We start from the raw sequence: 26,440 nt of genomic DNA on the forward strand, positions 1-26,440 counted from the left end.
CTGAAAACCTGAGAATTTGACGGTTAATTGATTTCAAGAATAGTCACCAATAAGATCTATGACACTAAACTAAGCTTTGTATCTACTTTACCTGTCTGTACAAGTTTCCTTGTTGACTGTTCTGCAGGTTTGCCCCCCGGTGACTAAAGTTTCCTCTTCAACATTTGAATGCGACTAAATAATTTAGGGCCCTAAAATCTGCCTGAAATCGCACACTGAAAGAATTTCCCTTTAAAATAACTCCAAACACAAAGTACGAGTTCTTCTGAGATCCACGCAGACATCTCCCTTTATTTGGATCTCAGCATCTGTGCCTTCAGGGCGGCTGAATGTAAATCATCCAATCACACAAAGTGAAGAAAGAATTAATCAGCCGTTCACTCATTGTGACATTGCTGTGTCCTCTCATTTCCTTATCTTCTCTCTGCACATTTCTCGCTCCTTTCCTCCTCAAATACATTCAAATTCACTATTATTACAGATGTCAAGATAAATCTCACAGTATCGCGTCGGGGTGGGTGATATCACACAGTGGCCGAGTTGTAGCTAGATTCAATCGGTGAGGCCCCCGGAGCCTCGGGCATTGGGGCTTTCACACTGGATTTTATCACCACTCCACTCGAGGAGAATAGTCCTGCAATCTGTCACCCCGAGGCCACTGGAGATAGTGACCACAGCAGTGTTAGCGAGAGTGACCGGGCACCCTTTGACTGACAGAGGCATTAGGTTAACACGGCCTATCTCCAGTCTCAACAGCCATCACGCTCGCGTCACGGCAGTAGCTAGTCCCTCGCTATCCAGCTTCTGTTTCATGCTGTATCAAAGATGATTAATGAATGGAGGAGTTAATAATGCAGATATGTGTCAGACTGGGGGGTGTGGGGTTGTTGATGAATTAGATGATTGTCTGTTTACCTCAGCTGCGTTGTGAAAGTGAGGGGGGGATCGACGAGGCGGCGTAACTTCTAAAGCTGCATTTTATTTGCCGGTGATAATCGACGTCGATAATTTCCTTGTCGGGAGGTTGGGAGGGGTCTCACAGGAGCTCTTTCCCTGTTATTCCCACAGTTAACACAGCGCCGTCTCATCGCCCGCTTCTGTAGCTTGTTGTCTCATTTAAAGCGATTCCATAAAACTGATTACGCCGCCGACGAGTCAATTACATTTCAACTCTTATTAGTTCAGGATGCAAAAATGAAATGAGATGAGAATATTATTGTTGGAGATATATACCGCTTTTCATTCATCACTGGGATGAAATGAGTCACACAGTGATGGGGATTCCAATCTCTTAATCAACTCTGTGCTCTGCCAGGCAGCGGCGGATGTGCCGCGTGTTAAAATCACAATATAGCCTGTCTTTCATCATTCATTTTTATGGCCCTTCAACTGTGTGAGCGCCGCAGGGTTTCACATTACCAGCAGCCACCAGCTGAACTGAGTGTGCTCGAGTAGACTTCTCCCTCTTTGACTCATTAAATATTTTATTAAAAGGCTGACGATGTCTTATAATTATGTTGTCAGGGTGTAAGAAAAGATTCTTTTACGATATGATATTATGATTGTGAATACTAATCTTGATGTTGTTTTATATTTCAGTATACCTACGAGGGCAACGACATCAGCGACCTGCCTGTGGATTTGTCTGTGGTTTGGAACGGCAACTTTGTCATCGACAATCCCTACAACATTAAAGGTGAGTTAATGTGTCACATGATCCACCCTTAAGGTATTTAACCTGCTTGGAGAGGATGAGTATCTTCAGCTGAGTTATGGTTGTAACGCCATCTCCGTAGAGCAGACGCCCCGTGTACAGAGGCTAGAGTCCTCGACGCAGCAGCTTCAGGTTCAACTCCCATTCTCGGCCCTTTGCTGCATGTCACCCTCCACTTCTCCCAATATTTCCCGTCTCTCTTCGGCTGTCCTATAAATAACGGCAAATAAATAATAAAAATAAAGACAATTTTAAATAGGACTTGTGTAGTAAATAAAGTAAACAGTTTGTCTTTCATGAATGTTTTGCATCTAAAACACTGCAAATCGAGGAATGCTCAAATGCACACACATGTGAGAGAGCACACACACTGTACACAAGGTCATTTGCATTCACTAATACGTACTATATTGACTAATAATTATGTCTGTCAGGGCCCAGGTTTTACCCCTCCAGACTGTCTTGTCATTGCTAATAGGTGGCAAACAAGTAGTGACAGCAGGTCACCATAGTAACACGCTGAAGCGCAGAGTGAGCAGGCAAATGACTGATGCGTCAGAACGAGGACTTTTCATCTGGAATAGAGGATTGGATTTATAATCTGTTAATGGGGAGTTTAGAGTTTGTCTGTTAGATAGGCAAGATTCATTCATCACCGTGTTTAAAATGGTTTTTACAACTAACAATAATATGTTAATTAATAATTGATTTCCTACTGTTGATCACAAACTGTAACACAGAGAGAGGCTGCATTAATATTGCCTCGTGTTTGAAGCTACAAAGTTCCTTATTAAGGTGGAAAATCTGTGAAAACTCAATAAAAAAATGTTTTATACTGCAGCTCATTTTTCACATTATTTCCCTATTTTGGGAGCTGCAGATTTTCACACTTGAACTAATAAGTATTGTGACATGTAGATCCACTTTTTACCCAGCGTTATATTGTATCCACACTGATGTTTAACCACGCCTCGTCCCCATAACAAAGAAGCATGTAGGTAATCATTAAACAACATACACATTATCAATGCACCGCTGTGGGAGAAGAGCATGAGATCACGTCTGTTGGATATAATTACTGGTAGGACAGTCTTTACATCCCTGTCTCCATAATTATTGCAGCCTGTACAGCACAGCGGGGGTCTGTAACTCTACCCCCCCTGCTGTGAGGTAAGGTAACATCATCTCCTGCTACCACTGCGTTCGATACGGCCTGTTGACGACATGCACGTGTAGTTGAGGGGATGCTGCATTGTCTGGTCCTGTGTGTAACTTTCACGGTTAAAGAAACAGCAGGGGGTTAATGTAGTGTTTCAGATTAAAGGTTGTTATACGTCTGTGAAGCAGTGATCAGTGCTGTTTTGTCAGTAATGTAACGTAACACCACAGAGTCACTCTGCTCCATTTATCGATGTCGCTCCCTGTAATGTACCGAGCAAGCTGCCGAGGGCTCAAGTTTCACATATACTGATATGTTATATGGATTTGTTTGTAACATACACTTAACGCACTTGTTCTAACGTAGAGACCCCACTGCAATCCACAATAAAGGGGTGTTTGTACTCATGACAGTCAGTGTATCCAAATGGTATCTGTTATACTGCCAGCCCCCCTCCCTACATCTCAGTCCTGATAGTCATCTGGTGGAGTGTGAGCGATGTCTTAAATACTGATATGTTAATGTAATTAGAGGGGAGACGTTTAGCGGCCCGTAATTGGTACAGGGTTGCTTTAAAGCCGGTGCATGACCAATCGGATTTGGGGATGGAATAGCAAAGAGAGAGGAAAAAATTCACTGTACAATTCCGGAAGCCTTTGGGAAGTAGTGCCTTAACTCTCAGTGACATTGAATACGTTTTAAAATTGTTGTGTAGAAGTTGAAAACCTTTAAAACAAAAGTATTTTATTGTTTTTTAAAAGGGTTGTACTGGATTAATTTGACACAAACTTTATTCATATTAAGGTCGCTTAACTCTCTTTCTATCCCCGCACACCCCCATAATAATGTACTGTATTTCTCTCCCTTTCTTCCTTCCTCACCAGCCCACCTGTATAAATGCTATGCCCTGAGGGACAGCTGTGGGATGTGTCTGAAGGCGAACCCCAGGTTTGAGTGCGGCTGGTGCGTACAGGAGAAGAAATGCTCCCTGAGGCAGGAATGCACTCCTCAAGAGACAACGTGGATGCACGCCACCACAGGAAACAGCCGCTGTGCGCACCCCAAGATCATCAAGGTAAGCCTTGATGGATAAGAGACACGTGCTCACACAGGAGGCCATACAACTGCTCGGAAAGGTAGCTCATAGCTAACTGCACGTTTTGACACACTCCCACCTCTTTAAGATGGATGGAGTTAAGTGCATACTTTCTAATGCAGTTATTGTATATCAAACATATGGAACTTTCCAAAGCTATGCTCTCATTTTTATTGAGTGTTTAAAAATAAGGACGACGACACTTCTTATAATGATCCAACAAAAATAGCAGAAGACGTAGCATATGTTTTCTTTATGTTTCCAGCTCATTTTAACAAATTTTTATGGCGCCGTCACCACTCATATTAACACCCCGAGGTCTGTGAGGCCAGGCAGCGGCCCGCTCTACAACCAACACTGCATAGAGCTGCTAAATCCAAAGTTAAAGAAAACTCTGCTCAATTTAAAGCAGACACTTCAGCTGCTATTGTGCAGGCATTGCCCATCAACTCAACCTCCTACACACGGACAAGTCAGGTGTCAAGTCAGGGAGGTGGGGGCCCTTCGTAACAGCAAACTTTAAAACTGAAGACTTGTCTTTTGACACAAATCAGAGTTCTGCCAAAGTCAGCCCCTTAGTTATAAGAAGTTTTTGAGATTAGAAATAGCTACGTCTGCTGCGTCATTGTTTGGCCTCAGCCAGTGAAGGGGAGGCAGCAGGGAAGGAGAGACAACTTAGAAGCAATCACCATGACTGCAACCACAACACAGATGGGCCGGCCAGGAGGAGGCAGTTCACACACACCAAGACTGAGCACACTGACGAGATTAGAGATGATGGCCACACACACACACACATGCACAGACACACCTGAGGAGACAGAGAGGGTGATTGTCTGGAGAGTGCAGGAGGGAGACAAAAAGAAAAAAACAGAGAATTTTTGAGGTGTGCTAATTGTGTCCCTCCATGGGCGCAGAGAGTGTGCGTGCGTGTGACAGGCTGGGTGAGCTAAGGCGTCTAAGCATCCTGGCGGTCCCATCTGCTGTCACTGGTAGACATGGCGGTGGTCCTAGTCTGACTGTGACCCGGGTCAGCGTCCCCACAGCTCAGCTCCGGGACGTACACACATGCTCGCATGCACCACTGTGTGAGACGCGTCTTCACTCTTTTAAATCATTCCTCCTTCTGCTTTCTTCTTTTCTTTCCGTCAGTTCTTTTTTAAATTTAATTCCATCTCAGATAAATTGAAGCGTTTTCTCGCTCAGAACGAAGGGCCACTTCTCTCCATTTAAATGAGTGTGAAATATATGTATAGTTTATAATGCATGGCCGTTTCATCGATGCAGTCTTTTATGGCTGGAGCCCTCGGTACATTTCCTGCGTGACACGGGTTCGCCTCTCTGAATGCGTAATGGAGATATTGGATAATTGGGGCACTGGCACATAGATAAATCCGTTAGCTAATGCTCTCCCTCTCTTCTTGCTCGCTTCAGTTATCTCTTTGAAACAAGCGTACAGAAGCAATTGGGTTGTGTGTGCATGTATGTATGAGAGACGTGTGTGTGTTATGAAAGGGGTGGGGTTGGGGATGTGTGTATGTGCGTGCAAGCATGTGCTCCTGCATGCATATGGAGGGGTAAATCCTGGCCTCGGGGCGTGATGTTGGTGGCAGTCAAAAAGCAGACGTAGAGGAGCTTCAAAAACAGCAGGAGGAGAAAACCTACAGCAGGTTTGCCGAAAACATGGAGGAGACAAAGAAGGATTGAAGGAAAGAGAGAGAGACACACCAGCGAGCGGAGCTGGCAGCCTCACCTCTCGTCTCCACCTCTGACATTTACAGTGTGACATTTAATGCCAAAAGAACATCCGCGGGCGACAAAGAAAAGCTCTTCCTTTTCCTCTGCCATTTCATCCCTCAGTTCTCCCAAAGAGCATCACATCCACCACACAAATTGAATATTACTCCACTTTCTTACCCTCCGCTCTGTCAAATCCCCTTTTCCCACTATGACACCCCCTTTTTTTTTTTTTTAGTTCTTTTTGCATTATTCAGGCTTCTTTGTTCGCTTCAGCTGCATGCTAGCTGCTGTGTGGCCATTAGCTAGGGGATTAGCCGCTAATTTCATTTGGACCGGAGAATGTGAGTTCGACCGGGAAGGAAACGCTACCGGAGAGAGCGAGAGAGTGTGACCGCACACGCACACACACACACACACAACATACAGACACATATTACACACACATACACAAAGCCATCCAGAGCTTTCAGAGCAGCAAACGTTGAACCCATTTTGTGTCATTTCCGAGCGTGCTATTGCCCATTTGACGTTGCTCAATAGTGTGCAGTTGGGTACCGTTCCACTAATGGCTCTGGCACCTAAGTACTGTTCTCCGAACACAGTCATTTGTGTTCTAAGCTCTAAATGATTGGTTTTAGACATTGTAAGAATTCGGTTGTTAGGCTGTAAAAGTGCTGTTTTTATTGTGCTGCATTTATTTCCAGCACTGACATTGTGCACTAAGATTAATTACTTCTCCTTTCACAGCACCCAAACACAATTGGTGTGTGTGTGTGGAAACAAAACAAACACACTCACACCAGCAAAATAAAAATAAAAAAACACCCCCACACGTATGCAAACACACTCTGAGAGGCCTGCGTTCAGACATAATATGTTTAAAATCAGAGCTGCAATGCGTGACTCGTGTGGTGTCCTTAAAATCACAGCCACACACCCCAAAAAACACACACATACACACTGTCTGCTGCCGTCTCCCAGTGTGGTGCAGCAGTGTCCTAGTACTGGCCTTGGATGCCGCCTGGCCCTCCATCATCCATCATCTCCTGCCTGCCTTCTCCTAGGGGACAGGAAGAGCATTACAGCTAGCCCTTAGAAACCAATTAAAACAACACAGACCAGGCCTGTGTGTGTGTGTGTGTGCGTGTGTGTGTGTGTGTGTGTGTGTGTGTGAGAGGGGGCGTGCATTTTTAGTGCTCTAGCATGTGGATCACTTCTGTGTTTTTAACTTCTTTGTGATCTTTTGTGTACGAGTTTTTTTGTGTGTGTGTTTGTGTCATCCCAGAAAGTATCTGATTTATGTGTGGATGAGCGTCAGGGTGCGCCTTTGTTCACTTTCACAGCTTGTGTACTTTTGACAGGCCAATAATTTCTCTCTCATTTATTGTTTGCCTGTAATGTTTTCCTTTAACAGACTTTCTTTGTCTCTACCAGTGTTAGTTTTGACAGCAACTTTAGATGTAATCTTAGTCTCAGTCTTTAGATGAAAATGCTTATTAGTTTTAGTCACATTTTAGTGACTTTTGCCTTCCTCCCGTTCCCTTTCCAATGTCCTTCGTCTGTAATAACCTTGTATCGTCTTTCTTCCTCCATCTCTTGCTTAAAATTAAGGGAGCTGTCTTGCTCTTTAGTATCGACCAGCCTCTGTGATATGGAGCCACACAATAAGTTTCACTGTTCCAGCATTAAGAGGCTAAAACTGATTGTACAATGATTCGATGTCTAAACTGAGCAGACCATCTTAATGATCACACAATGCTCTTAAAGTTCAGCCACAGTTATATAATTGGCCCCATTGTGGTTATGACTCCTGTAACAGTTTTGTTCTCTGTTTGCAACGATTCATCTTCATTTATATTATAATTCGCTTGAGTCATAAGTATTAAATGGCCTTTTATCAAGTACTTCATCGCCTCCATCCCTTTGGTTGTGACTTTTTATTTCATAAAGCGGAAAGACTTTGGAAAACTTACACCATGTTTATATCATCTCTCCGTGTGTCCTCTGCTCCCCCCTTCCTCCTCCTTCTCCTCTTCCTATAACTAGCAGATGCTATCTGTGCACTGCTGCTCAGCCAACCACAATAGGCCTCACACAAAGCCTCCGACACAACGGGACAAGTCAGAGACGAAGAGAAAAAAGAGGGTTTGAATGAGTGTTGAGCGCAGCGACGGCGAGAGGAGAATAGAGCGAGTGTTTAGGCTGGTGGCTTTTATCAAAAAGGGCTTTTTGTTTGTGTTGTTCAGTTGTGGATGCAACAACTTGTATATGTGTGTGTGAGTGTGTGTTTGTGTTTTGATAAGCCAGTGCTTATGGAGAAAGAGAGATTTGATTACCATATCTGAAGATTGTGACTGGTGCACCACTGTGTGCCACTCACTCTTTTGTCTCCATCTGAAATAAACGCATTCAGGCGCATTGACAAAGAGACAGAGAGTGAATTGAAAAGACACAAGTCCAGAGAGGAAGAGGGAAAGGGCGAGGGAAGGAGGAGGGATGTTCATCTGAAGACTAGCTGCTGTAAGATGGAAACACTCCTTAATTATATCACTGTGGCATTTCAGTTCTGGCCCGCACGACACCGGGCTTTGTTCCCATTGTGCGTTTCTGTTGGTGGTGTCCTGAACACCTGTGGCTCCTACTAGCCCGCCACCTTTTCTATAATGATGTTGGGCTGGGGATCATTGCCAGGTACCAGGTGGAGATATAGAGTTGCAGAGCAGGTTGAAAGAGTGGATCCAATTTATGTGTGAGATTGTAGATTCTCTTAAAGGGGCAGTGCCATATTTTGGAAAGGCACTTATATGTTCTTGCCAAGAGTTTGATCTTAAAGGGGCCATATCTTACAAATGGATATTCTCATATTTTGCATGGGTTTCATATTTTTTAGTGTTAATTGTTCAGGGGCCGTTCAGAACAGCTGCAGGTTTCTACATGGAACCTTGACCAATCGTCATTCACCGTCACCTCAGCTTAGCTTGTAGTCAAGTCATCAAGATTTCAACTTAGCATTCCGACCTGGCGACTCTGTCTCGTGTATTTAAGGCTGAATAACCGATCCTAGAGGAGCCATGTTTTCTACAGGGGCTACGCGGTCACTCCAAACACTGTCAGCCAATCGTGGCTAAGGTCTGACCTTTGAATGGCAAAACGGCGTGTTGGTTTCAGGAGGAAGGAGAGGCTCCGAAAGATATTTCAATTAAAATATGTGTACAATTTTTAAAACGAAACAAACTTTACCAACGTGATTCAAAAACACATTAGAATAATAGAAAATTGATTGCTTAGCTAAAATATGTCCCATTTAAGACACCACAGCTAGGTCTGAAAGTATATTAGGCTACAGCCAGAAGCTGGTTAGCTTAGCTTAGCATAAAGACAGCTAGCCTGGCTCTCAAAAGTCTGCTGGAATGTACTAAAAGAATATAAAACTTTTTAATTAGTTATTCAAGTTTTGGTGTGTTGGTAGCTGGATTTTGCTACATTTAGACGATACAAGGCTTGTTTATTTAGTTTTTTAGTCTGCTTAGCAAATAAGCTGGCTCGTCACCACGTCATTGAGCTTCCAGCAGCATCTCTTTTTCACCACAAGCGTTTCTAGTTTTAGAACTGGCCAACAAAAATCACTAATCATTGGCACTCTGCCCTTTCTTTCCATATACACTTTTGCATGCTGTGTACGTAGGGCTTTATCCTGAGAGCAAGAATGAGAGCTTAATTGGTGATCATTCGTTTTATCCTCCCTTTAAGGGAAGCCAGGTCAAAGATGGTCCTTACCCACATCCCCACTTCACGACACCCAATCACGAACGCCTCATCCCCCTTCACCCTCGCCCTACCCCGCTGTGACAAATGACCCCGCCCTCCCCCCTGCCAGGTTCTAATCCAATTAGCTTTAGCCCTAATTATGCTAGTAATGACTGATTACCAAAGGGGCCATTGTCTGCGTCTGCGGGCTGGATGAATGGGCCGATGATTAGTGACTGGGCTAGCCTGGGGTAGCCATTAGCACCTCCGCACACCTTTCGCAGACCTCTCGGGGAAGGAGAGAGAGCAGAGGTCGCCGTGTGCAGTAATTGTGTTCAGTAGATTAATCGTCACAAGGTTAAATGAGAGATGTAAGCGAGGGCTTGATGGGTGGGTCCAGGTTAAGTGTGTGAGTTGGCAGGTTGTGAATGTTTGACTGAGTTGAGGCAGAGTTAATGGATGCAGGGTCATTTTTCATATTACTTAATGAGGTATGTGAGTCATTCAGAACGGGAGGCGGCCATAATGACTTAAGTAAACTGTCATCTACTCTGACATACAATATATGCTCCATGATGTACTGCTTTGGGTAAAAAATCAATAGTCACATATGTTCTGGCTAACATATGTCCTCTCTAATCTGTTTCCCCATCCAGCTGTTCCCAGAGACGGGGCCCAGGCAGGGGGGAACCATGCTGACCATCACGGGTGAGAACCTGGGTCTGCAGTTCAAAGACATCCAGAGTGGAGTCCGCATCGGGAAGGTGGCCTGCAACCCTCAGGAGGAGCAGTACATCAGCGCCGAGCAGTACGTCAACACTATCTCCTCTCTCCTACCGCTCACTCTCAGTCTTCTTGTTTTGTTTTTACGCCCATGCTTCTCTTTGTCCAATATTGATGTGACACAGAGTGCTGAGCACAACGCTGCAACACTCCCCGGACATGTTTCTGTTAAGCACCTCTGTCCTCTTTCAAACAAAATCCTTGCTAGCATGCTGTGTTCGGTACGACCTGTCCTTATGCGTGGGAATGGTCCAAGTCCATGTAGTTTATGAGCAACCTTTCATCAGAAAAAAGCTCAATCAGAATCACATCTCCTCTTGTAAAACCTTCATCAGAATTAGTTGGGCTCATTCAGTGACATTGAAAGTGAATGACGTACCACAAATAGCTCGTCATGTGAGCGCTGCCTCTGATTAAGTTACGTTTACTGCTTCCTGGGAAATTCTGCATCAAGGCGAGTTCTCTTGTTAGACCTTAAATCCTATTTAATAACCAAAGTCCTACATTCGGAGAAAAGCCTTCCTGTTGCAACAGCAGAAAACAATCATAGCTCCAAGTCCTTTAATCAGAACATGACTGACCTCTTTGTTTGACCTGCAAACAGGTTGCATCATCGCATTAATTTTCTAGTGCTCATGTAATCATGGAAATCATGACTTAGATTGCATTTAAAATGGATAAAGATGTGATTCTTAACCACAGCCTGTGTGACGTTGCTGCATTATTACAGCTACCTCAAATCATCAGGGCCTGCAGTGAAACTACTGCGTGAGTCATACTTTCTATTTTATGTGGAATTCATCCGGAAGCAGAGATACAATTTAGGGCGAGGAAAAATTGGAGCCGCTCGTCACTGCTGGAGGTGTCCTCGATATATATTTATATATATATTTGCAGCTATGTAGCTGTCATTTGTACACAAATGCTCCATTTGTGAGTTTTGCAGCACAATCCCAGCAGATTTAGTTTCCTCTGCCTCCTCCCTGAGAAGGAAACTAAGAAAGTGACTTTGATGTTTTGACAATCAGGACAACAGAATGCTGTGCAGCTCTCGCTAGCGATGACAGGTGTACCCGGATGGGTTTAGAAACACAGCAGTGACACGTCAGGATGTATTTATAATGTATAACCTCATAACTCAGAGCAATACATTTCCTACGTGTATAATCATCTTTTTCTTTACCACATGTTCATTATGTCGTAGTGATCGCTTCCAAACCAAGGTGTCGACGTTTAACCCTGTCAGCCCGGTAACACTGCACTGGCCTGTTGCCATAGCACCCGCTGAAGGAGGCGGGCGCGGCTGGCAGTGAGGCTGTCATGCTAATTAAAAGTGATGTTAGCCATACGGTGCCATTAGTGGCCCGGTCGCTCTCTTCATTCCCGTGACCCCATCAGAGCTGTAGCACGGGAGACAGGACAGGGTTACGGGACTGACAGCAGAGGTCAAAGGTCAGCCGTTGGAGAGAAGGAGGTTCGCTAAATGTAGACACATTGTTCTCGCTCTGACTTTTTCCTCTCTCTGCCTGCACTTTTACTCCTTTCAGCCTGCACATATTCCCTGACGTGTGATCGCGAGAAAATCCCCACTTCTCTTCGCATTAACAGGCTCGTCATTCACCGCTGTCGTTAATTATTTACTAGATGGATCTGATTCCACATCGAGAAAAGTAAATTACTGCAAGAAGTGAGCGAAAACAGACGCTTGTATTCCCTTTTCAGTGCCTTATTAATAGTTTCTCTGTGACATTTGGCACGTTTAATTTTTCGCCATTACATTTCACTAAGTGACATGATTGAGTGACTTATAATTTATAACGTACATGCACACGCACATGAATGTTGTGTCTTTCTAACCACATAATAACAGCTCCATGTAGCCACCTGTCATCTGTGCGGTAATGATGCAAGCGAAGCCGCCGCTTCTAACTGAGAGCTGTCCAGCATTTTAATCACGGCCCCTGTCACAGAGGGAGACCTGGGGAATAAATGAAAGGGAAAATAAAAACAATGGGAACGAGCAGCATCGGCATGTGAAATCCATCGCCGCCGCAGCGCTGCAGTTGCCATGGCCACCTGCAGGGAGGATGGCAGCGGGAGAGTTAATAACTCATCTCAGGGAAGCTGAGGAGATGTGCAGGATATGAGCTCGTTCAATTAATCAGCCTCTCTCACTTTAACCCTCTCTCTCCTGTGCTCGCTCGCCCTTTCTCTCTGTCTCATTCATTCGCTCTCTGGCTAATTAACAGTCAAGTGTGTCTCCAGTGGGTGAAACATGAAGTGTGTGTATGTGTGTGTGTTCTCCCCGCGGGCTACACTGCCCCCCACCCCACCCCCCCCTCACTCAATCATTTCTCCAGTGGATTTTCATTTGGCCAGCCAGCACCCAAGGCCAAGTGCAACGCTCATGCTTCTACACTACGCACTAATGCAGACACAGAACTCCACCCTGTCTTAGCACTGCAGCTTTTCTGTAACAGAACATTCGCTCTGCTTTTTTGTTACATTTATGAATAAGGCTTTAGAAACAGTTTATTCCAAACTATTTGGAATCTTCCTCCGACTTGAACGGAGCAGAAGCAAAATGTTGCTCCATCATCTGTTCTCTACTGTTTCCCTCTCTGTCTGCGCCGCGCTTGTTCCATGTTCAGCCAAGCGTCTTTTATTGTGAAATAGCTGTCTTATTGTTAAGCTACAATTTAATGCATTTATTCGTAAGCAGTGATAATGGAACTCACCTCTCCGCCTCTATTTGTCCTTCTTTCTCTCAGGATTGTTTGTCGGCTGAATGACGCCACAGGTTACAGAGTGCAGGAGGCTCAGGTAGAAGTGTGCATCAAAGACTGCAGTCACCCCGAATACAAAACAGTCTCCACCAAGGCCTTCACCTTTGTGGTATGTTGCTAAATATAATTCCAGCTATAATAAAGCTTTTTTGCAGTTTTTATAACAGCATGACTATGATTGATTTTGTCCTCTGCTTGTGTCCCTCCTCAGTCTCCGTACTTCACCCGCGTCAATCCGTCCACGGGGCCGCTATCTGGAGGAACGAGGATCACCATTGAAGGCAGTCATCTCAATGCAGGAAGCGCTGTTTTCGTGAAGATAGGACTCCACCCCTGCCGCTTCGAGAAGTGAGTGAATCCAAACTATCTTTAACATCTTCACTTTGTTTGTTTGCTTCGAGCTGATCACAATCCCAGCTGATTTAGAGAAAAAATATTAAAGTCTTCTTTCTGATTACGCTCCTCTGTCCACAATAACAAATCACACTGCATGGTAATTTCCCCTCCCGTCTTTTACTCCTTCCATCCGTAATCTTTTCCCGTTCTTAGTGTTTAATAATTATAGTTATTCCCTGCTTTAAAAAAAAAAATCACCTTTTTCCTGTTTGCCGCCTTCCTTTGATTTGCAGAACGTCTGATAAATGCAGGCAGCAGAGCGATGACCTGCAGTGCTGTAATTCACAGCAATTGCGAGAATGACAGTGTCAACTTTCTCGGGGAAGCTGATATCATTGTTCAGCCGTGCTGTGAATGGCTTAAGTGCATGACCCATATTTTGTCGGAGACACGGCTGTAATTTGGAAGGAATGATGTGCTGTTGCTGGTAATTGGTAACTCATATTTTTCCTGCTTTAAAGTCGTGTTTCAATGCGTCACTTTTTTTTTGCCTAGAATAATCTGCCACCTCATCTTCGGTTGTCACTCACTGTGCGAGAGATTGTGCCAGGATTTCAAGAAGAGGAGGCTAAGATCCAATTTGATATGACTGTAATTCCTCGAGCCAAGAACTCTATTGTTTCTTTGAGTCCCTTCCTGGCAGAGTGACAGTAAACTGAGCTCTGGACTAAATCCATTCATGTATGCTGTCTGGCAGAAAGGAAAAGACACCTCATAGGAAATATTGTGAGTGAACTTAAACAAGCGTCTGTACTGAAAGGAATATTCTCCTCTTATACGTTTTCCAGTGAAGCTGAAGCTCTGGTGTTTCAGTTCTAAAGTGAATCCTCTCGAACGTCAGTGTTTTTGTTACAGTGCTTCTTCCTCTCAGGCAACAAGTGACGGGTTAAACTAATGAGCTTGGGCCTAGCGAGCTATTTTTCTATGATATCAAAGGAAAAAGTAAAGGCCAATTTAAAGCTCTGTAGCACATCCCGAGAAAGGTGAACATAATAGTCTTGGCCTTTCATTCACTGAGCAGCAATAACCTTTATGGCCGAAGTAATGAACTGGATGAGTCCATCTCTTTAATGTGTCTTTGTATTCAGCGAGGCCTCCGCTTTAATCAAAACCTATTTACCTCAAGTCACTCATCCTCTTATCTGCCTCTGCAACCCCCTTCGCTTTCCTTTCTCTCTGTATCCCCTCTTGGCTTTCTTTTGTGTGGCCGCAACCTTGTCAAAAATACGTACGCGGCACCACAGGCGCTCTTGAAGGCGACAGTGTTGTGCAAACAGTTGCCTTGGAAACGCAGCACTAGTGGAATGTAGAAAAGCAGTTTTTCTTTTATCGTCCTATTTTTCTTCTATCTTCATCCCCTCTTCAGTCGCCTCTCACTCTGAGGACGCTGTTGAAATTGCCTCCTGGGAGACAGGCGGGATGTGTCCAACAAAGACGTCCACGTTTTTTTTCCTTTCTTGCGCCATTTTCGCTCAGTTTCCCCTCCTCACCCTGCCGCTGGGATAACGCCGCCAAAATAGGTTTTCACTCTTTCATCCTCCTCATCATCTTCCATCTTTCTGTTGATTTTTCGCTCACAGTAGACAACAGAGGGAAGATTTGTGTACTGATCAGCTTGTCAAAATTTCACACTGTGCCACCTGCCATCATTGCTGCACAATGCACAAACAGCCATTTACACATTTACACACATGTGCGCCGCTCTGTAGGACATTAACACCCGACGAGGGACACAAAACACATAGTTACTGAATGTTAATCTCCTACTTACACTAAGTATTTATATGCTAATTCACAGACCTCCACACTGTGCAAGCGCACAAGCTTAACACACCGATTACACCCATTCTGCACGTAGGAGCGCACACGCATACAGGTAGCCATCTGCACGCAGCTCGGTCAGCGGTGTCCCCCCTCCTGGCGGTGGGAGGGGCCGGTGCAATGAGCCACTGGAGTGGAGCACAAAGTTTCTGGCAGCTGCACAAAGTTTTCCCAGCAGGTCACAGCTGGCTGCCTGTCTGCTAGGGAGGGAGTTACATCACACAGAGAGACGACCAGCCTGATCTGCCACTTCAGATCTATCAGCCAGAGAGAGCGCAGGAGGAGAGGAGAGACTGACAGAGAGAGAGAGAGGGGGAGCTTTGAAGTACAGCACTCTGTGATTCATGCTGATGAAACCACGGCTGGACAGACTGAAAGATGCTGGCCTTGGTTATAGGAGACTATGTCACCATGCTTTGTGTTTGTGTGCCTGTTTTTTTGTTTTTATTAAGTTATTTCATGAAAGAAGTGGGATGTTTTCATAGTCTGTTACAGAGTCATCTACACAACACTCACGATCCCTCTCAAGACCCTCTGGTATTAGAGACGGTGCACACAGTCCCACTAACAGAGGCCATCTACTACCTATTTTTGTAACATCATTCTTACTCCCTTCATCGTATGCTCTTCCAGGCGGAGCAGCAAGGAGATTGTGTGTGTGACCCCGGCGGGACAGGCCCCAGGCTACACACCGGTCATGGTGGACATCAACGCTGCTGAGCTGAGGAACCCAGAGGTCAAGTTCAACTACACCGACGATCCCACCATCCTCAAGATCGAGCCTGACTGGAGTATCGCCAGGTGAGGACACAATCAGAGCCTTTCCATCAGCTGGTGCAGCAAAGATAAAACCTTTGTGTGGATCTGGTTCTTTGTTGCGTCAAAGCTTGCATCTATCTTAAATAAGGACTGCTGCACTGATTTATTCTTCTTAATACATACATCTTATCAATACAGAGAGTCACTGACAGTGACTAATAGCATGGATTAGTGAATTGTTGAAGTATAAGCTAACTCTTTCAGGTATCATTGTATGATACATGTGCATGTCATATATGATCATTTCATTATCTGTGATTTACATCAACACACGGCTTGATCTCCTATTCTGCTTGATGTCCATCCGCAGAACAGCAGAACAAATGCATCAATACTTAATTAATCCCTAGAGGTGGTTGTGCCCAACATTCATGTCTTTTCTACAAGCAGCATATCCAATTGAACTGAAGTATGAACTCTATATGAAAGGTGATACATCTATTATTCTGCTAGCATCGTCCCCGACTTAAACTAAACATTACCATTTTCACTCGCTTCTCAAAGGCACATTATTTATTCTGTTTATCTTTATGTTTCTAAAGTCAATCTTTGAGAACAGGAGCAGCTGTAAAGGAGGCTCCTGAAGCAGTGCGCTGCTAGTTGATGAGCTGCAGCAGAGATCTATCTTTAAATATTATTTGACTTATTGAAATGAGACTACATAGCCACGGGAAGGTTTCCTGTGCAAACACAAGCTGTGTTTTGGAGAGAGAGGGAGCGAGAGAAAAAAAAAAAGCTGGGAGCTTCCAAGTGCTAATGGGCTCACTAGCATGACCTAGAAATTCTTCTACTCCTCGGCTCAGTCAGAAGTGAAACCACAAACACACACATACACATACACACACTAAAAAAACACACACACACCCACACACACACACACTGTTGACATTCATATACTTCAAAAGTAAAGTTTCAGGAACTTGTCATATGTTATTTCCTGAGATTCTTACAGTGTGTTTGTTGCTACATTTCCTTAAAACTCTCAAATACAAGCTGCTATTCAAGGATGGATCTCTAACCAGAGGATGTAGTTCAAATAGAGACTAAAGGCCAAACAAGAAAAGTAAAACACTGTTTTGCTTATGTTAAACTTTCGGTTTAGTAGGGGTTCTTAGTTTCTACAATTCTGAATCGATTTGAAACTTCCAAAAATTGATTTTTATAAATGCTTTTTTCTTCCTGAGTAAATTTTCACCAGCAGCCAGTTTGTGCACGACAAACCCGCTGCATGCATCGTTTGCCTTGAGCCTTAACCGGCTTCCGTTGTACACTGTTCCAGCAAGGGGTGTGTCGGTCCTGTCTAGTCAGTAGCACTGCCAATGTTAGCTAGCACTCGGCGTCAGTAATGTATGGGGGGAAGCCCTGACCAACGCCCACAGAATAGCTCTTACCTGCGATGTGCGGACCTCTCGAGGCACCCAGTCATACGTGACAGTCGCCGCTCACTACATCACGGACGCCTGGCAGCTCGAGTCTCGTGTATTACGTGAATTACAAACGTGAGTGATGCACGAAAATGGCTGTGAATCTGCAGTTTCCCACACACAAGCTGAAAGTCTATGCCTGAAAGAGTTAGTTAGTTAAGTTAAATTGATTTTTATTTTTTATAACTTCAACCTGTTCTTAAAATGTTACAGTTGAAAAGTCATCATCAATACTAAACATCTTGAATCTTGAACACATTATTTCTGTGCTTTAATGTCATGTAATATGCTAGTGCGGTTTCTTAGCACACAGCAGACTGCAGTAAATCCTGACATAAGCACCACTTTGTGACAAATAGGGCATTGATTGTGAATCGAGAATCGATTTTGGATCAAATTGTAACCTTAAGAATCGAAATCGAATCGAATAGTGAGAGTTGAAAGATTCACTCCCCTACGGTAGTTTTAAAAGCCACTCAGGCATGTATAAAGTATATCTCAGGTATTTACTTGGGAGAACCAGCTCTCAGGGAAGCCCACATTACACCTCTCTAAAGCAGATTGTCTGTTCAGAGAGTTTCACAATCCACTGCTGCATCGCAGGGGTTGGAGGTGAAAACGGGAGCCGCGTTTAAAACTCTGCAGGGAGACAAACTCTCTCATCATTCCAAAGAGGTGCGAGTGGATAAGAAGTTTCATTTAGAACAGGATGAATGAAAGGTTGAAGGTAGGCGAGGGGAAAGCTGAATGAAAGCGCTGGCTCCAGCCTTGGGGGGGAAATAACCTCGGCACCAGGCTTGTGTTTGGTGTTTCACTCCCAGAGGAGGAGGCGCATGGTTCTCCTGGCCAGTCAAGCTTTTGTTTACCACTGTATTTTGTCGTCCTGTCCCCTCTGTGACCCTTTGGTTGGGCGATTTCAAACACTGCTGGGCCTCCCTTGTCTAAAACCCAAAACTGACACGACTGAGACTTGTTCCCGTCAGGAAGAGGCTCACAGGCTAACAACACTGCAGAGATTACACTCCACCTTGTTTACACGCTGCTGTACACTTCACACAGTGTCATAGAGTGTATGTGCACATTTTAGGAAGCCCTTATTTCATTTATAATAGGTGCAAAGGCGGAACAATAGTAAAGAATATGCTGTATCATTGCTTGTATGAAAATAAGCCATTTTCCAAACTATCGTTTGTATGATGAGTTTTTTGGTTCATTGGTGGCAGCAGTGACTCACAGTGCCAGCAGGCTTCAAGCCGCGCCTTATCCCGCTCCAGTTTTTAGGTTGTATGCTAACTTATTTAGCTGCTGTCAGAACCGCTCACATCAGATAAAGTTCAGCCTCTCAGGCCAGCAGAGGCTGTCGGGAAGGCGGTGTGGGGGAACAGGACTCTCACCCATATTACCCATGTCTCCGCTGGTCAGCGTCACACAGAGCCGAATAGGTCACAGGTGGAAAGGTTAGAGCAGAGCGGAGCAGATCACTGACAGCGGTGAGGTTTCTGACTGCATCTCATGCTGAAAAATACCGCAGTGCAATTTGAAAACACTCTGAAAATATGTCCCTTGTTTGGAGAGGTGCTGAGAAGAGGCCAAAAGCTTCTGCTCTCGGGAATCATGCTTCATATTCACTTATTCTTCCCTCCAGCCTCCATATTGGTTTAAAGAAGCTTTTAACATTCATGCGAGGGCTTTAGCGTTACTGTCATTACCTGAAAATGGGCTTCCATGAATAAGCGGGCGAGAGGCTACAGCAGGAGCGAGCATTAATGGTAAATCGCCAACTGGAGGGCCCTCTTGGCTCCCACAGAGAACAGATTTATTAACATTTATCTGTGCTGATAGGCCTGCTGAATACTGCATGCTCCTGCACCCTGCAAGAAGAAAGGGCAGCGGGGATACATGAATATGTGACACACAAGTGCACATAGGATTGCCTTTCTTCTCCCTGTACCATCATATAATTGTGTTTGTTTGATTTTGTCCCTTTTTTTTTCTAGTGGAGGAACCATGTTGACCATCACTGGAACCAATCTGGCCACCATCAAGGAGCCCAAAATGAGAGCCAAGTATGGAGCTGCCAAGTCCGAAAATGTGAGTGCTCGGATCCAGACACCCACACACAGTTTTTATTGACAAAACAAAAAAAGCAGTGACTTGACTTGGCAAGTGAGACGGACTGAGACCGATATAGACACACAGGTGTCTCTCTCGCTCTGTCTCCGTGTCTCTCTGCTCGCTCGCTCGCTCTCCCTCTCTGCGGAAAAAAAAGTGATTTTCAGCCGCTACACACACTCCTGGGACGCAGACACAGGCGCACACACCTGACCCGCCGGTCAACCAGCCAAGGGCCCATTTTCTGTTTGTTTTTGATGTTGAATTTCCTTTTAGCAGTTTAACCTTTGAAATGTCAACCAGCAATAAAGCGGCTCTGGCAAATCCCCCTCTCTTCACCTAGCACCACGGGGCTGAGCTAACCTTTTTCCCTCTCCTGCTCTTAGCTGCAAGTAAAAATATCACTTCTTTCTCTTTTGTCCCCCTCTCTGCAGTCAGCTTTATTTTGCTTGGTTAATATTTCCATTGACCTATAAACACAGTCCCACTCTGTCTCTGTGTGATTCTGCACACACTTTGTGTGTGAGCGAGTTAGCCTGTGACATATAGAGCATAATGTAGGGCTATAACATGCTGGGAAACTATGCAAAGGTCTCTTTAGCCATGCTGTTTTATATTTAACAGCTACAGGCTGACCTCTGCTGTTTCTCTGTGTGCCACTTTGTCTAATTTGTTCTCCGCCGACTGATTTAAGTGTCAAAGCCCACTGGGGATTTTCTAGATGATATCAACACTGATTACAACACTGATGTTATTAAGCCAGCCTCTTCCTCATTATGTCATTACTGAGACATTTAATCACTCATATCACATAACCCGTATCAGCCATAGCCTTGATTACAATTTAACTTGATCTTTTAGGTATGAAATTTATTCTTGCAAACATTTCAAACTGTGTAATCAAGGTAGGAACGCTGTAAGATGGGAAATTAAATCACCATGGTAATAATATTGTCTCTTCTTTTTCCCCTACTTCATGTTTCCTCTTCATTCCCCTCACTCCTCCTCTTCCCCAGAACTGCACAGTTCTCAACAACACCGTGATGGTGTGTCTGGCGCCCTCTGTGGCCGGATCCGACAAGAGCTTCTCCGAGGCGGGCAGCAGTCCTGATGAGATCGGCTTTGTCATGGATGACGTGCGCTCCGTTCTGGTGGTAAACGAGACGTTCAGCTACCACCCGGACCCCGTGTTTGAACCCCTGAGCCCCTCGGGCATGCTGGAGCTGAAGCCCAGCTCACCACTCATACTCAAGGTAAATTGCCTGGTGCTTTTATCATTGATCTGTTTTGGCCTTGTCTCTATCTGGCTCTGCCTTACAACCACGCTTCCCCCTCCGTCTCTTTCCTTCTCCTCTCTCTGCGTCTTATGAATCAACTTTTCTGTCTAGTCTTTTCCCCCTTTCCCCTTCTTGCATCACCTTCTCTTTCTTTCTCTGCCGTCTGCCCTTCACATAGTAAACCTTTTCTCCAAGTGGTCTGGAAGAAAGGGGTTCTTCTGTGTGGGCGAATAATGCCTGGGTGCAGTTTTTGGTGGTTTTGTATCAAAGGTTGCTTTGAAACGGTGTGAAAGAAGTGCACACTAGGACTCAAGGACAAACGATGGTAGGCTAAGGTGACACACTGGAGAAGCAGTAATAGCAGCATTCTGATAATAATGAGTATTGTCAGCAATGTAAAAAGCTCAATCCCACAAATACCTATTTAGGAAATGCTGCAGCGACCCACCAGTCAGCATCCAACACAAGTGATAAGACGCTGAAGAATGATGTGCTCTAAACATTCCTGTACAGATACTTTACTCCCCTCCTTCCTCTTCCTTTGAGAGTTTTTCTTTCAACCTTAAAAGATGCTATTTCTTCGCCTGCTGTCTCCGGTGGGGTTTGGAGACCTTTACAAAAAAAAATAACGCCCTCTTTAAAATCAGGCGCAGAGGAAAGTAATGTTTATAAAGTGGACCTGTGCGTTCCTGTGCCACCTGCTCAGATTTCTATCAGATAACTTCTGAAGAGCGACTTCACAGCCGTGTTTACTCTGAGCCGTGGAGGCAGTAAGCGTTTAAATCCAGAGCGTATTTAAAAAAGACTTCGCCCCACCCACCCGCCCTACCACGCTGCCTTTTGTCATGTCACCTCTCCTCTTGAACTTCAAAGCCTCGGGAGCGAGAGGGGAAATTATCACGCAATTTCATGGGAAACTAAAGCCTTTTTTCTCTCAGCCTATCAGGGCGGAGTCATAGAAATGTAACTTTAAACATAATTTTATAATGAAAAGCTCTGATTGCCTCGACGTGTAAAGAATTGCAGGAATAGGCGGCACAGAGACGGCATCCTTTTATGTAACTGAGGAGAAATGAGATGTTCATTGGTATTTTTGAGCAATTATTTCCTGTCGCTCTGCAGAGAACATAAAGTAAGGATGAGGAGGGGCAGGTACATTTAAGGTAGCGTAGAGAGGGGCCAGTTTGACGATTTTCAACCTCAGTCCTATCATGCTATTATGAGGAACTAATGGCACTATGGTGGGAAGAAAATTACATTTTGCTCTGTGCCTTTGGAGGACGCTATCTGCTTCTCCAATGGGCCCTGGAAAACCTCCTCCAGACTATGTAAAACGTGTCATCTGGCGGAGGCCAGGGAGCTCGCTAAACTACACTTCCTCAATCTAGGACGCCCGCCTTGGATGTCATGTCTCGTTCAAAATCGTCAGGTTTGAAATGTAGACTGCAGACTGAAGAGTTTTTAGACGATCCACCGGTATATTCTCGTTGTATTTCGGATTCTGTACCGCTCTGTCCCATTGCTTGCAGCGAAAATGATACTATTTCACTCCAGTGTCTCTCGCTGGGCCTTTCCTTTCAGAGGGAGGGGCGCAATGCACGCTGGGTGTTGTAGGAATGTAGAACGGGCGAAACCACGAGCTGTTTGTACAACTTTCTCCACAGCTATGGCGCAAATTTCAAATATTATTGCTTCTATTGATTAGAGAGAACACCAGCTTTGACTGACAGTGGCTTGCTCCTTTAAACAACTCACACATTTGTACATGAGGACTCCTCTGTGTGTATTTTCACACGTGTTCCTTCAGTAGGTTTTACTGAGAGAAAACAAGGTCAGCTCTGTTAAAATCACAATCCACATTAATGTTTGTCTAACTCACGGTTTGCTCATAGTTTCTATGAGAGGTAATATTTGGCAGCATCAAGCAGAAGCACTGTTGCTATGGTTACCTGCAGTTTTGAAGTACCTTGCAGACTGTTTAGAGCTGTGGCTGGACCGCTGACAGACACCTGCCAGCCAATCAGAGACAAGTAGAATCAGAAGTATTTCATAGGTTATTGTGAGTCCCTTTGTGTTAACACTGTATGATTATTATTCTATTTGTGAACCACCTCAGACTTTGTGTAAGTAACTGATGCATGTGTGTGTGTTTCCAGGGTCGTAACCTAATTCCTTCAGCTCCAGGAAACTCTAAGCTGAACTACACGGTGCTGATCGGGGAGACGCCCTGCGTTCTCACCCTGTCTGAGAGCCAGCTGCTGTGTGAGTGGCCCAACCTGACCGGAGAGCACAAAGTCACAGTGAGTAAAGCTTTCAGACTTGTCTACAAAGTGTTTGCTGAAAAGTTCCATTGTGTCTTTTCCCCCAACTAGTTTCTCACACACCCAGGAAAGCTATGTCACATTCAGGGAACAGGGTTTTAGATGCAGCCTTTCAAAAACCTTGAAATGAGCATCATCCCTCCTTGGGTTACATTTTTTTCATCTCAAGTGCCCGTTATTTCATCATCCCTCCTGGTTTCTTTCTCTTATTCTTACCACCTCTCGTGCGTCTGGCTTTCACATTTCTTTCAGCCTCTCAGCCCGTCTTCTCCCATACCTCCTGTTCTGGCTCTGTTTCCGCTGTGCTATTCATTCCTCTTCTTTATGTCAATACACTTCCTGCCTTTTCAGTCATTCATCACATTCTTTCCTCCCCATCCATCAGACCTAAATCTCTTCAATTACTCCACATTTCTCAGTCCCATTCATATAGCTGCACACACACACAGACACACACGCACATTCCGTCTCTCACACCGTCGGCGGTGTTTGCGACTGAGCCTTTTGATGGGTCTCATTTTGGCTGGCATCCTTCTTGGGATTTGAACAGTATTGATATTCAATAGAGACAAAAAATGGCTGGTGGGTGTGAGAGGTCTGCGTCTATTTTTACTCTCCTCTGCTGTGTGTTTCATAGTCGCAGGCCAGTTGAACGTGGAATAAAAGGGGAGGAAAAGCAGGGGGGAAAACATATCCCACAATTCTTCTGTCATGTGATCTGCAAGCCAGACCTGTTTTGGTGTGATATGGTTGAAAGTCATATGGATGCATGACTGTGTACACATGTATGTGTTTCACAGCCCCCGGGCACAGATGTTGCCTCCCCCGACAAAGATATATAAAGGTTTAAGGGGGTTTGGGCCTACACTTGGCTCAACTCAAGCACAGCTTGCTTTTATAAATGCAGTGTGGGATTCAGCTTTGGCACCTTGTATAATTTTTATCATCAGTCAGGATGTATTGAGGTTTTGGCCATGTGTAAACCATGTCATATGGAATATCGCTCCTGTAGAGGAAGTTACTGTATGATTTTTAGCTCTAATCTTGGCAGCAGCAGCTCATGTATGTTCTAACTTATGTACTTGTGAAATAAAAAGTGCTGTGTCCTGTGTCTCATCCACCTGCTAACAAGCAGGAGAGGTAAACTTTTCTGTCTGTGTCTGTAAAGGTGCGTGTCGGAGGCTTTGAATACTCCCCGGGGACTTTACAGATCTACTCAGACAGCCTGCTCACCCTGCCTGCCATCATCGGCATCGGAGGAGGCGGCGGCCTGCTCCTGCTTGTCATCATTGTTGTACTGATTGCTTATAAGAGGAAGTCACGGGACGCCGACCGCACCCTGAAGCGGCTGCAGCTGCAGATGGACAACCTTGAGTCCAGGGTGGCCCTCGAGTGCAAGGAAGGTGAGCTCGGACGAAATCTGATCGCAGGAGGGTTGTGATGCTATTTGCTGAGATACTCCCATAATGATGTACTCACCTTGTTTCTCTTCATCTTTTGCTGCTCAGTTTCTTCATATTGTTCCTCAAATAACTCCAGTGTCCCCGAATAACTGTCTGTAAATCTCTCCCCGGCTGCAGCTTACCTCAAATGCTGCGCAACTCCCATTCAGCAGTCGTATCCATTTCTCTCTCCGCTCTCTCCTTCACTCTCCGTTTCTCCCTCCCTCTCTCTGCCAGCCGTCCCCCTGCTTTTAGGTGGCAGCGGTGTGTGTGCGTGCATGTGTGCGTGGGTGTTGGTGTGTTTCCAGAGGAGTACTTTGATCTGAGCCAGCCACCAGATGTTGGCTCTCCACCCCATGAGAGAGCCGCCTGGCTGGCCTCGCCACCATCCGCACCGAGAGATGGAGGGAGAGATGGAGGTTAGATAGATACGGGGCACGGAGGTGGGAAAGTGAGGGGTAGTAAGGAGGGAGGGGTTTGGCAACGACTGAAGCAGGGGGAGAGATGGAGAGGGAGACTTACACACCAGTACATTAGCATATATTCATTTGGCAGGAGACAGCATGGATCCAGTGAGAGCCTATTGATGCTGCTGCTGGTTTGTCTGGCAAGATGGAGTGAAGCAGATGGGGAGACAGAGAAGAGAATACTGATAACCATGATCATCAGAACGCATTTGTTTAGGGATCACTTCACTTGTTGCGCTGCTTTAGTCAACCACAAATATACCAATAACAAACATACATTTGCTGTAGTTAGGGGTGTCCTTATGTGACCTGCAGGTTTGGGAGTATGTCAGATAAAGGTGTTCACTGTGCAGCTGGAACATGCAGAGAAAGCTGAAAGTTGGCTCAGATGGGGTCTGGTTCCTACACTTCCCATAATGCAACTTTTGTTCGAGTTAGGCCATCCCTGTCTCGCCCGATTCAAGACTTTCAAGTGCTCTTAGACAGCTGTTCAAACTGCTCAAACAGTCGACCAATAAGAGCTCCAAAGTTACAAAAAAAGTGGTGACATCATCTTCTGCCATACCTTATTTGAGACCAAACTACATCCATGAAAACTAATCAATTAACACAAACAACTTTCAAAGTAAAATCCTTCCAACAACAACTATCACAGCTTTTGTGTCAACTAGAAATGACATAAGCGGATGCCCCGTCACTTGGTATTGATTGGTGAGTGCAACATGAAAGAAAACTATGGCTAACATGAACACAATGTCTGGCTATGTAGATCACCATCCCTTTAAATGTTGTGCTGAGTGTCTTTAGCAAGTCACCTGCTCAGCGAATGACTTTATGTGTGTGCACTTCCCACCCCTCCCCCTGACACTCAAGTCTTCATGTCCTGGCCTCCTGCAATCACACACACACACACACACACACATAAACTCACACTGCAGGTCAAACAATGATTGGCTGCGGGTGTGTGGCGGTGAGACCAGGAGCCCTGACCCTGTCTGTCCCCCGCTGTCACCACTGTCTGGAAGACGACAACAGGATGGATGGAGGGAGAGGGACGGAGCGAGGGCGATAAATAAGGCGGACGAGTAGTGAGAGGAGAAAGGGCCACTGGAGAAGAGATGGATAGGAAGATTATGAGAGGAGGGCAGCAGGTACTGCGCGAGAAAGAGAGGGAAGTTGAACATGAGAATTGTTGGATGAAGGGGCAATGTTGACAAATACAAAGACTGGGAGTGAAAAGTAAGGGAGTAATTAAAATATAGAGGAAGATAAATAAGGGATGGCTAAGGCAGCATCAACACAAATGTTGACTTTAAAGATTAAAATGGAGAGAAGA

The 26,440-nt window shown here is 45.0% G+C and overlaps 1 protein-coding gene across 1 annotated transcript in view; it reads left to right on the top strand.

Moving 5' to 3' along the window:
* Nucleotides 1-26,440, top strand: part of plxna1b (plexin A1b) — a 185,279-nt gene that overhangs the window by 139,176 nt on the left and 19,663 nt on the right. Inside the window, exons 11-20 of the mRNA XM_069678988.1 lie at nt 1,600-1,696; nt 3,758-3,948; nt 10,113-10,264; nt 13,011-13,134; nt 13,237-13,373; nt 15,876-16,043; nt 19,483-19,576; nt 20,614-20,850; nt 23,031-23,174; nt 24,364-24,598. Coding sequence (XP_069535089.1) covers nt 1,600-1,696; nt 3,758-3,948; nt 10,113-10,264; nt 13,011-13,134; nt 13,237-13,373; nt 15,876-16,043; nt 19,483-19,576; nt 20,614-20,850; nt 23,031-23,174; nt 24,364-24,598 — 1,579 coding nt within the window. The remainder of the gene's footprint in view (nt 1-1,599; nt 1,697-3,757; nt 3,949-10,112; nt 10,265-13,010; nt 13,135-13,236; nt 13,374-15,875; nt 16,044-19,482; nt 19,577-20,613; nt 20,851-23,030; nt 23,175-24,363; nt 24,599-26,440) is intronic.

The sequence above is a fragment of the Semicossyphus pulcher genome, unplaced genomic scaffold (genome assembly GCF_022749685.1).
Source record: "Semicossyphus pulcher isolate SPU_LCO1_2020_fin unplaced genomic scaffold, fSemPul1.0.p SCAF_3, whole genome shotgun sequence".
Lineage (NCBI taxonomy): Eukaryota > Metazoa > Chordata > Actinopteri > Labriformes > Labridae > Semicossyphus > Semicossyphus pulcher.